Consider the following 12365-nt stretch of genomic DNA (forward strand, 5'->3'; position numbering starts at 1 on the left):
CTTTCTTGCACCACACACAAAGATAAACTCAAAACGGATGAAAGACCTAAATATAATATAGGAAGCCATCAAAATCCTAGAGGAGAAAACAGGCAAAAACCTCTTTGACCTTGGCAATAGCAACTTCTTACTTGATACGTCTCTGAAGACAAGGGAATTCAGAACAAAAATGAACTGGGGGTGCCTGGGTGGCTCAGTCGGTTAAGCGTCCGACTTCGGCTCAGGTCATGATCTCACAGTCCGTGGGTTTGGGCCCCACATCGGGTTCTGTGCTGGAAGCTCAGAGCCTGGAGCCTGTTTCAGGTTCTGTGTCTCTCCCTCTGCCCCTCCCCTGCTCATGCTCAGTCTCTGTCTCAAAAATAAACTATAAAAAAAATTAAAAAACAAAAGTAAAAATGAACTATTGGGACCTCATCAAGATGAAAAGCTTCTGCACTGCAAAGGAAACAATCAACAGAACTAAAAGGCAACTGATGGAATGGGAGAAGATATTTGCAAATGACTTATCGGATAAAGGGTTAGTATCCAAAATCTATAAAGAATTTACCAAACTCACCACCCGAAAAACAGATAATCCAGTGAAGAAATGGGCAGAAAACATGAATAGACACTTTTCCAAAGACATCCAGATGCCAACAGACACATGAAAAGATGCTCAGCATCACTCGTCATCAGGGAAATACTAATCAAAACCACGTTGAGTGACTCACACCACTCAGAGTGGCTAAAATTAACAACTCAGGAAACAACAGATGCTGGCAAGGATGTGGAGAAACAGGAACCCTCCTACACTGTTGGTGGGAATGCAAACTGGTGCATCCGCTCTGGAAAACAGTGTGGAGGTTCCTCAAAAAATTAAAAATAGAACTATCCTATGACCCAGCAATAGCACTACTAGGAACTTATCCAAAGGATACAGGAGTGCTGATGCGTAGGGGCACCAATGTATATTGCTTTCAACAATAGACAAATTATGGAACGAACCCAAATGTCCATCAACTGATGAATGGATAAAGGAGCTGTGGTTTATACACACAATGGAAAACTGCTTGGCAATGAGAAAGAATGAAATCCTGCCATTTGCAACAACATGGATGGAACTGGAGGGTATTATGCTGAGTGAAATATGTCGGAGAAGAACAGATATCATATGTTTTCACTCATGTGGATCTTGAGAAACTTAACAGAGGACCATGGGGGAAGGGAAGGGGGAAAAATAGTTTCAGAGAGGGAAGCAAAGCCATAAGAGACTCTTAAATACAAAGAAGAAACTGACTGTTGATGGCGGATGGGGAGTAGGGGGTGGGGATGTGGGTGATGGGCATGGAGGAGGGCGCTTGCTGGGATGAGCACTGGGAGTTGTATGTAAGCGATGAATCGTGGGAATCTGCTCCCGAAACCAAGAGTGCATTGTCTATGCCATATGTTAGCTAACCTGACAATAAATTATATATTTAAAAAAAAAATAGGTGTTGCTGATCCCTATCTCCATTCCAGTGGGACACTAAGTTCGTCTAGATCGGCTGGTGTTTGGGGTGATTGTGGAAGACAGAGGTGAGGAAGGAAAGTAAGACAGAAAATGTTCCAAGGGACGCTGGGTTTTTAAATATATAATCACTTCAGAGATGGCAAAGAGGCATATTGAAATGTCGCTTCTCCCGTTTTGTTCAGAAGGAGGACATGCGATACATTGGGCAGCGTCACTTGGGTCTTGGTGAAGCATACCTTGGTGATTTGACCCGGAACGGAAGCCCTCCACGCTCCTGCCTGTGCCGTGCACCCCAGTCCTCCAGCCACTGCTTCTGGAGGGGCTCCTGCCCCTCCTGTGTCTGCCTTCGCGCTGTTACTCCAGAGCGTGGACAGCCGGCAAGGGTTCACGCGCCCCGGTCTGGGCCACGTGTTTGCAGTCCCGTCGCCCCATGCAGTCCGGGTCTTGCCGCCTGCGGAATGCCCACTCCGCCTCGGTCTCTCTCCGTCCTGAGCCTCCAGTGCCCCCTGGCCTCCGTGCCTCCTTCCTCCTTCCACAGTCATTCCTGAAAACCTTGGCCTCCTCGCCCACTTCAGGCACGAAGGGTTTATGCTGGGATGCCAGTCAGCACCGGGCCTTTCTGTCTGTCTCGTGCAGCTCCAGTGTTTCCGTGACAGGTTTGGTGGACAGTTAAGTGGCTCCTGTCTGCGTTGGCTGCTCAGTTGTTGAAATGCGGTCTTTGTGTTACGAGAATTTGTCACACCAGCCCTTTCCGTTTTGAAAATTTTGTGACATGTTCTGAGATACTTGGAGATTTCTACTCTCTTTAATTTTGTTGTCTGGCACATGATAGGCAGTCAACTGCATACACAGTAACTTTTTATTTTACCGCATCAGACAGAAGATGCTGTGAAACTACTTAAAATTGTAACAGGGATTGAAATTGGAATCACAATTACACAGATATAAAATATCCAAGCACCCCACAGGCCGAGGGTCGGTGGTCTTGGGTTTGCACCTGCCCAGTCAGAAATGACACGTCCCTGCTTGACTTCTGTTGGCCTTGATGACGAGGTGCGTCTTGATTACAGAAACATAACCAAGCTGTGGCTCACATGCAAGCGTACACCCATTCTAGCTTCAGTATCACATGACCGTCTTATTCTGACATCTTGGCTTCCAGCCGCTTGCTGACTGGGGATCCAAAACATAGTTAACCTTTCTTCCTCACGTCGACTTTTCTGGCATTGAGACTCGTCCTGTTCTGTCATGTAGTTCTTTCCTGACTTGGCAGATCCATTTGTGTTTCCACGGCTAGTTTCTGGACTTTTCTGTGTGTTCCAGCTGTGGTTTTTAATGGAAACGCTCGTGCTTCTCTGTGGCTACGTTATTCTGGGGCACGGTTCCTCCATTCTGTCACCCCAGAAACGCCTCAGAAAAATAGGACCCTGCCCCTCTTTGTCTTCACACTATATTGAATCACTTACCCCAATTTGATTAGGCTCGAGTGTGAAGGTTTTTTTTCCCTGTAAATTCTAAGATTTTGCTCCAAACCGCACAGGAAGGACCTAAATTATATCTTTAACAGCGTCACTGCGGATGCCACCGTCCTGACCCGTGCTCATGCATCCTGCAGCCCCGTGCGGCTCCGTCACACAGGCACCTGGGAGTGACTCTCCTCGGTTCACGTCTGCAGCTAAACAACAAAAGCAGAGCTTAGCCCCCAAGTGTGGTGCATATGTAACTGATGGGCCTTAGAATATACGGCAGGCCGGCCTTGTCCTAACAAAGCAAGCGGTTTTTCCAGGAACAGGTTTGTTTATGACAGAGTGAGATCCGCTGGAATCGATGGAAGTCAACAGTGGGCCAGAACACGCTTGAATTCAACCCTGGCAGCAGGTCAGGCCAAGTCAGAGTCCTTTCCTCCCAGACTTGTTGTCACGGGGGCTCTGAGCCCTCACGGAGGCCACGCTCCATCAGGCCCCCACTTGAGTTGGCCAAGGGAACAGGTGTGGCCTTCCCACAGCAAGACCTGAGCAGTCACCCACTGACCGAGCCACAGTGGCCATGGCCACTCCAGAGCCAGTCCTGCTCCGGGGAGCACACGGTTGTGCACACATACGTGTGCATGTGCATGTGTGCGAAGTTCTGGGGTTTTCCGAAGTCCTTTGTTTCCTGCTCGTGGGCAGAGCCAGATGCTCCATGTGCTCCTGTGTGACCACTGAGCTCCTCTGTTTTTATGAGCAAGATTCTCCCAGGTAATCTGCTGTTGGGGACATTCTCCATCTAGACAGCTTTGGCGGAAAGCGACTGGCCTTCTCTTCTAGGGTTCAACTGCGCTTCTCATGCGTGAGCCTTGCTTGGTTCTGGTGACCTTCATCTTTCCCTTTGCGTGGGTTTCTAGAGTAGGCGTTCATGTGCAGGGGTGTGTGCATTAAGGCTGGCTGTTGGGCAGGGCTCAGAGTTTGAGGTCCATTATGGAGCCTGGCAAGAGCTTCTCCTTGCCAGATGGGGGCTGTAATGACCCCACGCCACCCACCACGTTTCTTCCTGACCTCAGTGGACAACTGCTTCCTTGAATGTGAGACACATCCATTTCTACATGGGAAGTGGCACCTGGGGTTTAGTGACATTGATAGTTTTGGCCTATTTTCTGTCTTGTTCCAACATCCTGTTGCTCTGAAAATGAAGGGCAGGAGATGGCGTTTAGCCAGCACAGGGATAAGAGTGTGGTCTGCAGTCAGGCCCAGCTGGGCCCCAGCCGCGCTTTGCCTGAGTCTGGTGGGCAGTGTGGACAAAGCGTCAGCCTCCCCTGCTCCTCGTCCCCATCTGTAACCGATCCTTGAGGAATCGGGTGATGAGCCACATTCCTCACGGAATGCAGGTTGAATGAAATATCCGCGTGAAGTGTGTAGCACGATTGCTGGCATACAGTAACCGTGAACTAAATAAATATAAGGCGTATTCTATGTCAGTTCCAAAGACGGGTTAGGCACGTGATTAAATTATGGCTAAGTATGGTTATTCAATTTGAAAAAAATAAAAGACCAAATCTCTTAGTGTGTTCTGCGCACGGTCATGCATAAAAAATGTACTTATTAGTCAAAAGGAATTCCAAGTTTTAGTGTTTCCATGGCAACAGAACAACAAACACTGACCCAGAAATAGGAGAAAAGTCAGAAATAAAGTTGTCCTTTAAAGGCATCTCTGACTGCCCTGTGGAGGAGCAGGGAGCAAATGCCACCCTCCCCGAGAGGCCGCCCCCCAACTCCTCGGCAGCACGCCCACCCACCCTTCTCTCTCACCTTCCACCTGCCGCAGCCGGCTCACCTGCAGCACCCTCAGCGAGGTTGTCTTTGGTTTATTGTCCATCTCCTTGCACACCTGGAACAGCATCTGGCACGTAACAGGCGCTCAGCAAATGAATGAACAGAGTTGAAGAGTCTTGGCTGTTGGCCTGTGATGTTGGTCCTTCGAAAGCCCAGCGGATGTGCTCTGACTTTCCTGCAGACACCCCGTCTCCAAACGTTAGAACAGCGAAAGTAAGGAAAAATTAGAAGTGAAAGGAAGTTATGTTCTTTCAGTGTGACGTGTGAGGGGACGTCTTGTAACTAAACTTCTCTTGGGCCTCTGGAAGCATCTTGGTATTTAGTGTAAGAATTAGCATTTTATAAGGAATCTGGATTTTCCCCTAAATTAAAATGATAAAACAGACTACTTTAGGGTTAAAAATGTAGCTGTTTTTCCTGAGAGGAAAGCTTGAATTTCTAGATCACTTCTGTGTGGGATTCCTGAAGAAAGTACTCTGTGAACATCTGCCATTTAATTTTTGGTACATGGTCCCCGCACGACAGGCGCCTGCCACTGCAGGTGTGAAGGGAGCAGCGCACGGGCTGCCCTATGGCATCCGCTCTGCTGGCCGCCAGCTGGCCGCCACCAGCCCTCCCCCAAGGCGCCTGCGCTTCAGGCGGGACAGGGGGAGTTAGGGGCAGGAATCCGCCCGCGCATTTTGGGCCTCCACTCGGGTGTCTCTGGGAGGTGGACCGGCAAGTCTCCTGTCCCCCGCCCTGACCTCCTCGCACACAGAACGCTTACGGCAGGACCACCCCATCACTGAGGACGCCCGACCCGGGCACACCTGGGCGGCAGCCGGAAGGCGGGCAGGTGTCGGCACGCCTGAAGCGCAGGCGCCTTTGGGGAGGGCTGGCGGCGGCCAGCTGGCGTCCAGCAGAGCGGATGCCGTGGGGCAGCCCGTGCGCTGCTCCCTTCACACCTGCAGTGGCAGGCGCCTGGCCTCTGCAGGCGCGGTGGCCGTGTCTGCGGGAATTGGTCTCACGATTGCTCCTGGGGCTTGTGACTGGGAGTCCTGGCTCTTAATACCCCCCTCAGCACCGCGTGTCATTCCTTCACCCTCTGGCACTTCCACTCGCGCTTGTGAAAAGGTCTGGTGTCCATCCACACAGCGTGGATGCGAGAATGGTCTGGGGCTTCCTTTTTCTTTCCTTTTCTGTCTCGTTCTGGTTTTATTTCCTCCAGACATTTGGGAAGCATTTGCCGATGGAAAGGTGGGGTTATCTGTGGTGAGGAGGCCGGCTGTGGACACTGATTTGGGGGTGAACCACCAGGGATACTTTGAATATCATTTGAGTCTGAGCTGTGGACACTCCCCAAAGATCTGCAGACTGATTTACACTACTTTCATAACCAAAGAATGATCGCATTTCTTTGGTGATTTTAAATGAAATGGGTATTTCCAAATGGCATTGGCTGCCAGTCTTACTTGGAACTACCTCTGTGTGACCAGACAGGGTCTCCCGCCCAGGCCGACGCGGGCTCGCAGGCACTGCTGTGGGGGTTATGGGTGGGGGCTCCTCTCCACCAGACAGCTCGCGCCCCCTCCCCTGTGTGCCCTCCGTCCACCGGGCGCGCCGTGCTGCTGGCATGCCCGGGGAGCCACCTGACCAGGCGAAACCTGGGGAGGAAGGAGCTGTGTATCCCAGCCCACCTTCAAGTTGCTTTCATTTTTGGAAGGCATTTTTCTCTGTGTAAAATTCTAGATTGAGATTTTTTTTTCTTTTAGCACTTTCAAGCCGTTACTTTGTCGTCTTCTGATTTCTCCTGTTTCTGATAAGAAGCGATTGGTCATCCTGACCATTGCTTCCCTCCCTATATAATGTCTTTTTTCCTCTGGATAATTGTAAGATTTTGTTATTCTTTGCCTTTTATTTTAGCAGTTTGATTATGATATGAGCAGGTGTTTTATTTTTTATTGACTTATTCTTACCTGGTTTCCTTGATCTTGGGATTGGTACGTTTGGTCAAATTTGGAAATATTTTGGATGTTATTTTGACAGAGATTCTTTACCTGTCCAAACTTAGGTTCCTAAACCTGTGCTCTTCCTTAGAAAATCCATTTTTAGCAGGCACCATGGTAAGTCAGTTTACCAGAACCAACCCCCACCCAAATCTGAATCTGACCGGGTCCCTCACTGCCCACCACCCTCAGGTAAAGTCCTTCAGCAGGGACCCTGTCAGGTCAGCTCACCCCTTGTGCTCCCCCTGAATAATCTCGCTCCTGCCAACCTGCCTGCTCCTTGGCTATAAATTCCCACCTGCTGTGGCCACGCTGGGTTCGGCCCCATCTCTTTCCCTTACTGCAAAATCCCGTTGATGCGGTCCCTTACACCAATCATGTGGCCGCGAGTACAGTCTGCTGCACCATCTGTAACAAGGGTCATCGAATGTTCTTTCAGTATTTTTATAGGCATCATCCCCTCTCTCTCCCTTCCAGTCTCTCTCTGTGTCTCTGTGTGTGTCTCTCTGTTTCTGTCTCTGTCTCTCTGGGATTCTAACTACACATCTGTGGATCACGTGCTATTTTCCACAGTCATTTGAGTTCTGCTCATTTTTCGGTACATTTCCTCTGTGTGCTTCTACTGGTATGATTTATATTGGACTGTTTTCAGGTTCAGAAATATTGTGTTTTGATGTTGTATATCTGTGTTTAAACAGATGTTGATCCTGATCAATAAAGTTTTGATTTTAGATATTATATTTTTCAGGTCTAGAACATTCTTTTCTTAAGTTTCTAAATCTCCTACTCATTATAGCTACCTCTTTCCTGTAGAAACTTTAACACATTTATCATAGTTATTTTATTTTATTTTTTTTTAATGTTTATTTTAGAGAGAGAGAGGGAGAGACAGAGTGTGAGCAGGTTCCAGGCTCTGAGCTGTCAGCACAGATCCCAACATGGGGCTTGAACTCATAAACTGCGAGATCATGACCTGAGCCGAAGTCGGACACTTAACTGACTGAACCACCCAGGTGCCCCATCAGTTATTTTTTTTAAAATTTTTAATGTTTTATGTATTTCTGAGAGAGAGAGAGAGAGACAGCGTGAGCAGGGGAGGGGCAGAGAGAGAGGGAGACACAGAATCTGAAGCAGCTCCAGGCTCTAAGCTGTCAGCACAGAGCCCGACACGGGGCTCAAACCCACGAATCGACAGATCATGACCTGAGCCGAAGTCGGGTGCTTAACGACTGAGCCTCCAGGTGCCCCCATCACAATTATTTTCAAGCCGTTTTTACTCATTGGAACTCTGGGTCATTGGTGGGTCTCCTGTTGACTTCCTTTTCTTAGCTATAAGTCACATTTTCCTGTTTCTTTAGGACTTGTGGTTGTACACTGGATATGGCAATGAGTAATGCCATAAACACTCTGGCTTCCAACTTTCCCTGAAGAGTGTGGAACAGTGTTCTGGGACAGTTGAGTCACTGGTGGATCATGAACTTGTGAGGCTTGGTTTCACAGTTTGTTAGGACAGACCTCTTTTATTTTTCCCGTAGTTCTGGGACAAATCCCTTAGCACTGGTTTGTAATCTTTACTTCGAAGGCCTCGTTCCTCTGGCGTTTCCATGGAACATGTGTGTTAAGCCTTTGAACTTGGTGAGATCTGTGCTCTAGACTCCCTGTGGTTTGCAGCTGAGGGAAGGGGCACAGGACAGAGGGCGAGGGGACCTCCCCGCCGAGCCAAACCCACTGCTGACACGAGGTATGAGCAACCCAAGTGATCATTTTATGCCACTTACTTGAGATGTGACGCGCTGTACAGTGATAGATAACTGACACACACGGTGGGTGACTATATTCCAACACATTCTAAGATGCTAATTTGAATATATTTTTTACATGTTTATTTATTTATTTTGAGGGGGAGGGGCAGAAAGAGGGAGAGAGAGAATCCCAAGCAGGCTCTGTGCTGTCAGCATAGACTGGATGTGGGGCTTGAACTCATGAACTGTGAGATCATGACCTGAGCTGAAATCAAGAGCCAGACACTTAACCGACTGAGCCCTCCAGGAGCCCCTAATTTGAATATCTTAATGCTTTTTCATGTTGTATCCGCTAATTCCATCCATGTCATAGTTTACTTAGCAGTGACTATTTATTCTTTCTTTCTAGTGCACAAAATCATCAGACGTTTTCAAGCAATGGCTTCTTAGATTCAGTGAAATACAGTGAGTTTGGTTAATTCTGGGTTAAAGATAGTTAAAGACCTTATTATATTGCAGGACTTCTCGGAGGTTTTAGTAGGTTAATGTGAAGTGTGAATTTCCCAAAGGAAATAGGGTAATAAAGTAGCAAAAATAATATATGAATTATATGTACACAAATGCTATATGTAAATAAGAAATGAAAAGTAATAAAATTCCTCAAACCCCAGGCCCACCTCCCATCACTTCTCCTCATATGACCCACTAACCTCTCAGTTCAGGCAATTGGGATCTAACATACATTTTCTTGTATCAGACCAATCGATTACGCTGGTTTCCTCACTTATGGCATCAAATGCCAGAGACCATATTCTGAAGACATCGTGGTGCAGAGAAAAGAAGTGAAATTTGGAATGGGAAGGTAATGACTTGTTTAGAACAAAGACCACAATGTTCAAATCTAAAAGAGAAAATCAAAAGTTGGTGGTTTTATTGTTAATGTTTTATTTTTTTATTTTTATTTTTTTTTNGGGGATATTGTTAATGTTTTAAAAGTGTTCTCTCCGACTAACACTAGTTGAAACTTCTTTATTAAAAATGGCATTTGGACCCTTAAGTATCTGGAGTTCATCACAGTCGTCAGTTGGTGACAGACATAAACTCACGTCCCAGTGAGAGGAAATTAACATTAGCTGCTGGAAGAGGAAGTCCAAAGTAAAGGCATTTATACCCTAGATTAAGGAGAACTTAATAACATAATATTAAAAAACGATGTTCCTGATTAATTTTTCAATGGCCCACAAATGGTATTTCTAGTTTATACAGTAGTATTTTTTTAAGCATTGAAGACTCTTCTGATAACGGAAAGTAAAGTATATTAAAAATTAAGACTATAGGAAGGCACCTGAACAGTGAGCTGGTGTATCTCTTCAACAAAATCCCTGACTTTCCCTGAGCCTTCCATGAGGGTTCCATTTCATTATACAGTAAGCCTTCTTAACTTAGTTGAGTTTTTCTTTTTTTCTTTTTTTAACATTTATTTATTTTTGAGACAGAGAGAGACAGAGCACAAGCTGGGGAGGGTCAGAGAGAGAGGGAGACACAGAATCTGAAACAGGCTCCAGGCTCTGACGTGGGGCTCGAACTCACGAACCGTGAGATCATGACCTGAGCCAAAGTCAGACGCTCAACTGACTGAGCCACCCAGGCGTGCCAGTTGAGTTTTTTCTTAATATTGCAACTTATTTTTAAAATGGTTTACTATGTTTTTCCATTATAAAAATAATTCCTGGTCATGAACTAGGAAGGTTTAGAATGGCCGAAAGAAGAGGAGATGCAGCATGTAGACAGATTCCCTGGCACTGTTTTCATTCGCAGCTTGGTGTGCAGCTTAGAGCTGAGTTTCCTGCACTAACTGTGTGTGCTGATTTGTTCTTATACACTTAGTGCTACAACCTGAACACTTCCCTGTTAATACAGGCTGGCTCTAAACCTTCCCTTTCACAGCTCCACACATCTGATGGTGTCACAGACTGAGCATTTGTGTCCTCCAGAAATCCAAATGCATATGCTTGAAATCCTAACTCCCAGGGCGATGGAGTTGGGAGGTGGGGCCTTTGGGCAGGGATCAGGTCATGAGGGTGGGGCTCTCATGATGGAATTAGAGAGCCCCCTCGCCCTTCCTCCCCATGCAGACACAGCTAGAACCCAGGAAGCAGACACCCAATCTGCCAGCGCCTTGACCTTGGCCTTTGCACCTCAGATCTGTGGGAAATACGTTTCTGTTGTTCGTGAGCCCTTCTGTTTGTGGTGTCTGCCCTCCACTTCGAGCAGGGCGAGGCAGGTGGGTCGCTAAGTAGCTTGGACATTTGCACATCAGTCCCTGGATAGGCAATCATTTCCTTCAAGCCACGAGACATTGATTTTGTACACATTGGAAGGTGATGATTGTTGTTTCATGGTTTAAAACTAGAATTTTACCACTGAAGTGGCTTTGTCTTTTCCTCTGTAGTTTCTCTGTGTTAGAGCCTCGGTGTTCATGGTGGTGGGGGAAGGGGACACTGAGTTAACATTCAGCAGGCCCTGCCATATGCCGCGCACTGTGTCCTCTGCTTGATCCTTGTCACTCCCAGGGGGTAGGGTTACCCCCTTTGCTGTGACTCAGAGCTGAACAACGTGCCCAGAGCCCACAGTCCTGGCTAGGTTCCCATCCAGCTCTGGCTGGACTCAGGGCTTCCTCTCGGTCTAGCACGGCCCCCCGGCCCACAGCACTCCGCTCTGCTTCCCTGGTCTGGCGGGAGCACAGCTCGCTGCCACTGATTTCTCCTCCTGAGCTCCAGCAGAATGCCTGTCTTCACGGCCTCACACCGTGGCCCTCCACACGGGCGGGCCCTCGACGCGCACTTGTTGGAGGAGCGAGCCGCATATGCTGCCCTCGCCGTGTTCCTGGGAATGTCCTCACTGGCATGACAGACATCTCCGGAACGGGTGGTGGGCAGCCTGCAGCTCGAGCCGGAGGCCCTCTGCTCCCTGCCTTCTGTGTTCCTGGGACCTCTATTTTTCTTCATGAAGGCCTGTTGGGAAGAGGCCCATTCACATTAGGGAGGGCAGTCTGCTTTACTCAAAGTCCATCAATTTAAACACCCTCACAGAAACATCTAGAATAGTGTTTGATCAATTGCTGGGGACAGCCAAATCAACACATGGAAGTCACCATCTTGGTGGCTTCAGGGGCCCACGTGCTGGGTTTAGCAGAGACCGCCCGTGTGGCAGCGAGGGGTGGGGGTCCAGGAACGTGCAGGCCCTGCCGCTCTTCCAGACGGCTGCTCACGGCAGAGGCCTCGGCCAGAGGAAGGTGGGGAGATCGGAAATGATGTAAGAGCTAAAAGAAATGGGGACTGTGTGCATGAGGCTTGTGTTACGGGGTTTGCACGCAGTCTTGCCTGTGGTAGCAAACCGCACTGGACACTGATTATTACCTCCTTTCTACAAACGAGAGGTGTAGAGCCGCCAGGTTCTCAACTCGGAAATGCTCAGCCTGGGGAAGGAGAAGGGGCTGCTTGCTCTCTGTGAAAAGGGAAACACCGGGAAGGGCTGGACAGACACATCCGAAACCAGGAGCCTGGCCCCTGGGCGGCGTGGGAGTCCCTGGGGGCCTGGCCCCCGCATGGCTGGGACCCGGTGCAGGGGCCAGAGCCTCAGGAGGAGACGGCCCCGGGCGGTTGGGGCACAAGGCAACAGGCCAGGGCTGTGGGACACGGCGGGGGCCGTTGCAGGTGGCTCTGGGCCCTCCCGTCTCCTCGGCAGCGTGGTCTCGGGCGGCACCACGGGGCAGGGGCCCGGGCCGGGCTTCTGCAGCGGAGGGCCTGGGGACCCCGTGCCTGTGGCTGCTTCTGTGCTC

At 48.8% G+C, this 12365-nt stretch overlaps 1 protein-coding gene across 5 annotated transcripts in view; it reads left to right on the top strand.

Annotated features, from left to right (window-relative positions):
• The window catches only part of DYNC2I1 (dynein 2 intermediate chain 1), a 76085-nt gene that overhangs the window by 59051 nt on the left and 4669 nt on the right, over positions 1–12365 (top strand). For 2 of the 5 annotated variants that reach the window (XM_077761448.1, XM_077761471.1), the window contains exon 25: positions 1672–4527. The exons of the other annotated variants lie outside the window; for them this stretch is intronic. In XM_077761448.1, the coding sequence (XP_077617574.1) occupies positions 1672–1738 (67 nt within the window). In that variant the 3' untranslated portion in view covers positions 1739–4527. Of the gene's footprint in view, positions 1–1671; positions 4528–12365 lie in introns of those variants that run through there. 5 annotated transcript variants of the gene reach the window in all.

This window comes from Crocuta crocuta, unplaced genomic scaffold (genome assembly GCF_008692635.1).
Source record: "Crocuta crocuta isolate KB4526 unplaced genomic scaffold, BGI_CrCroc_1.0 scaffold408, whole genome shotgun sequence".
Lineage (NCBI taxonomy): Eukaryota > Metazoa > Chordata > Mammalia > Carnivora > Hyaenidae > Crocuta > Crocuta crocuta.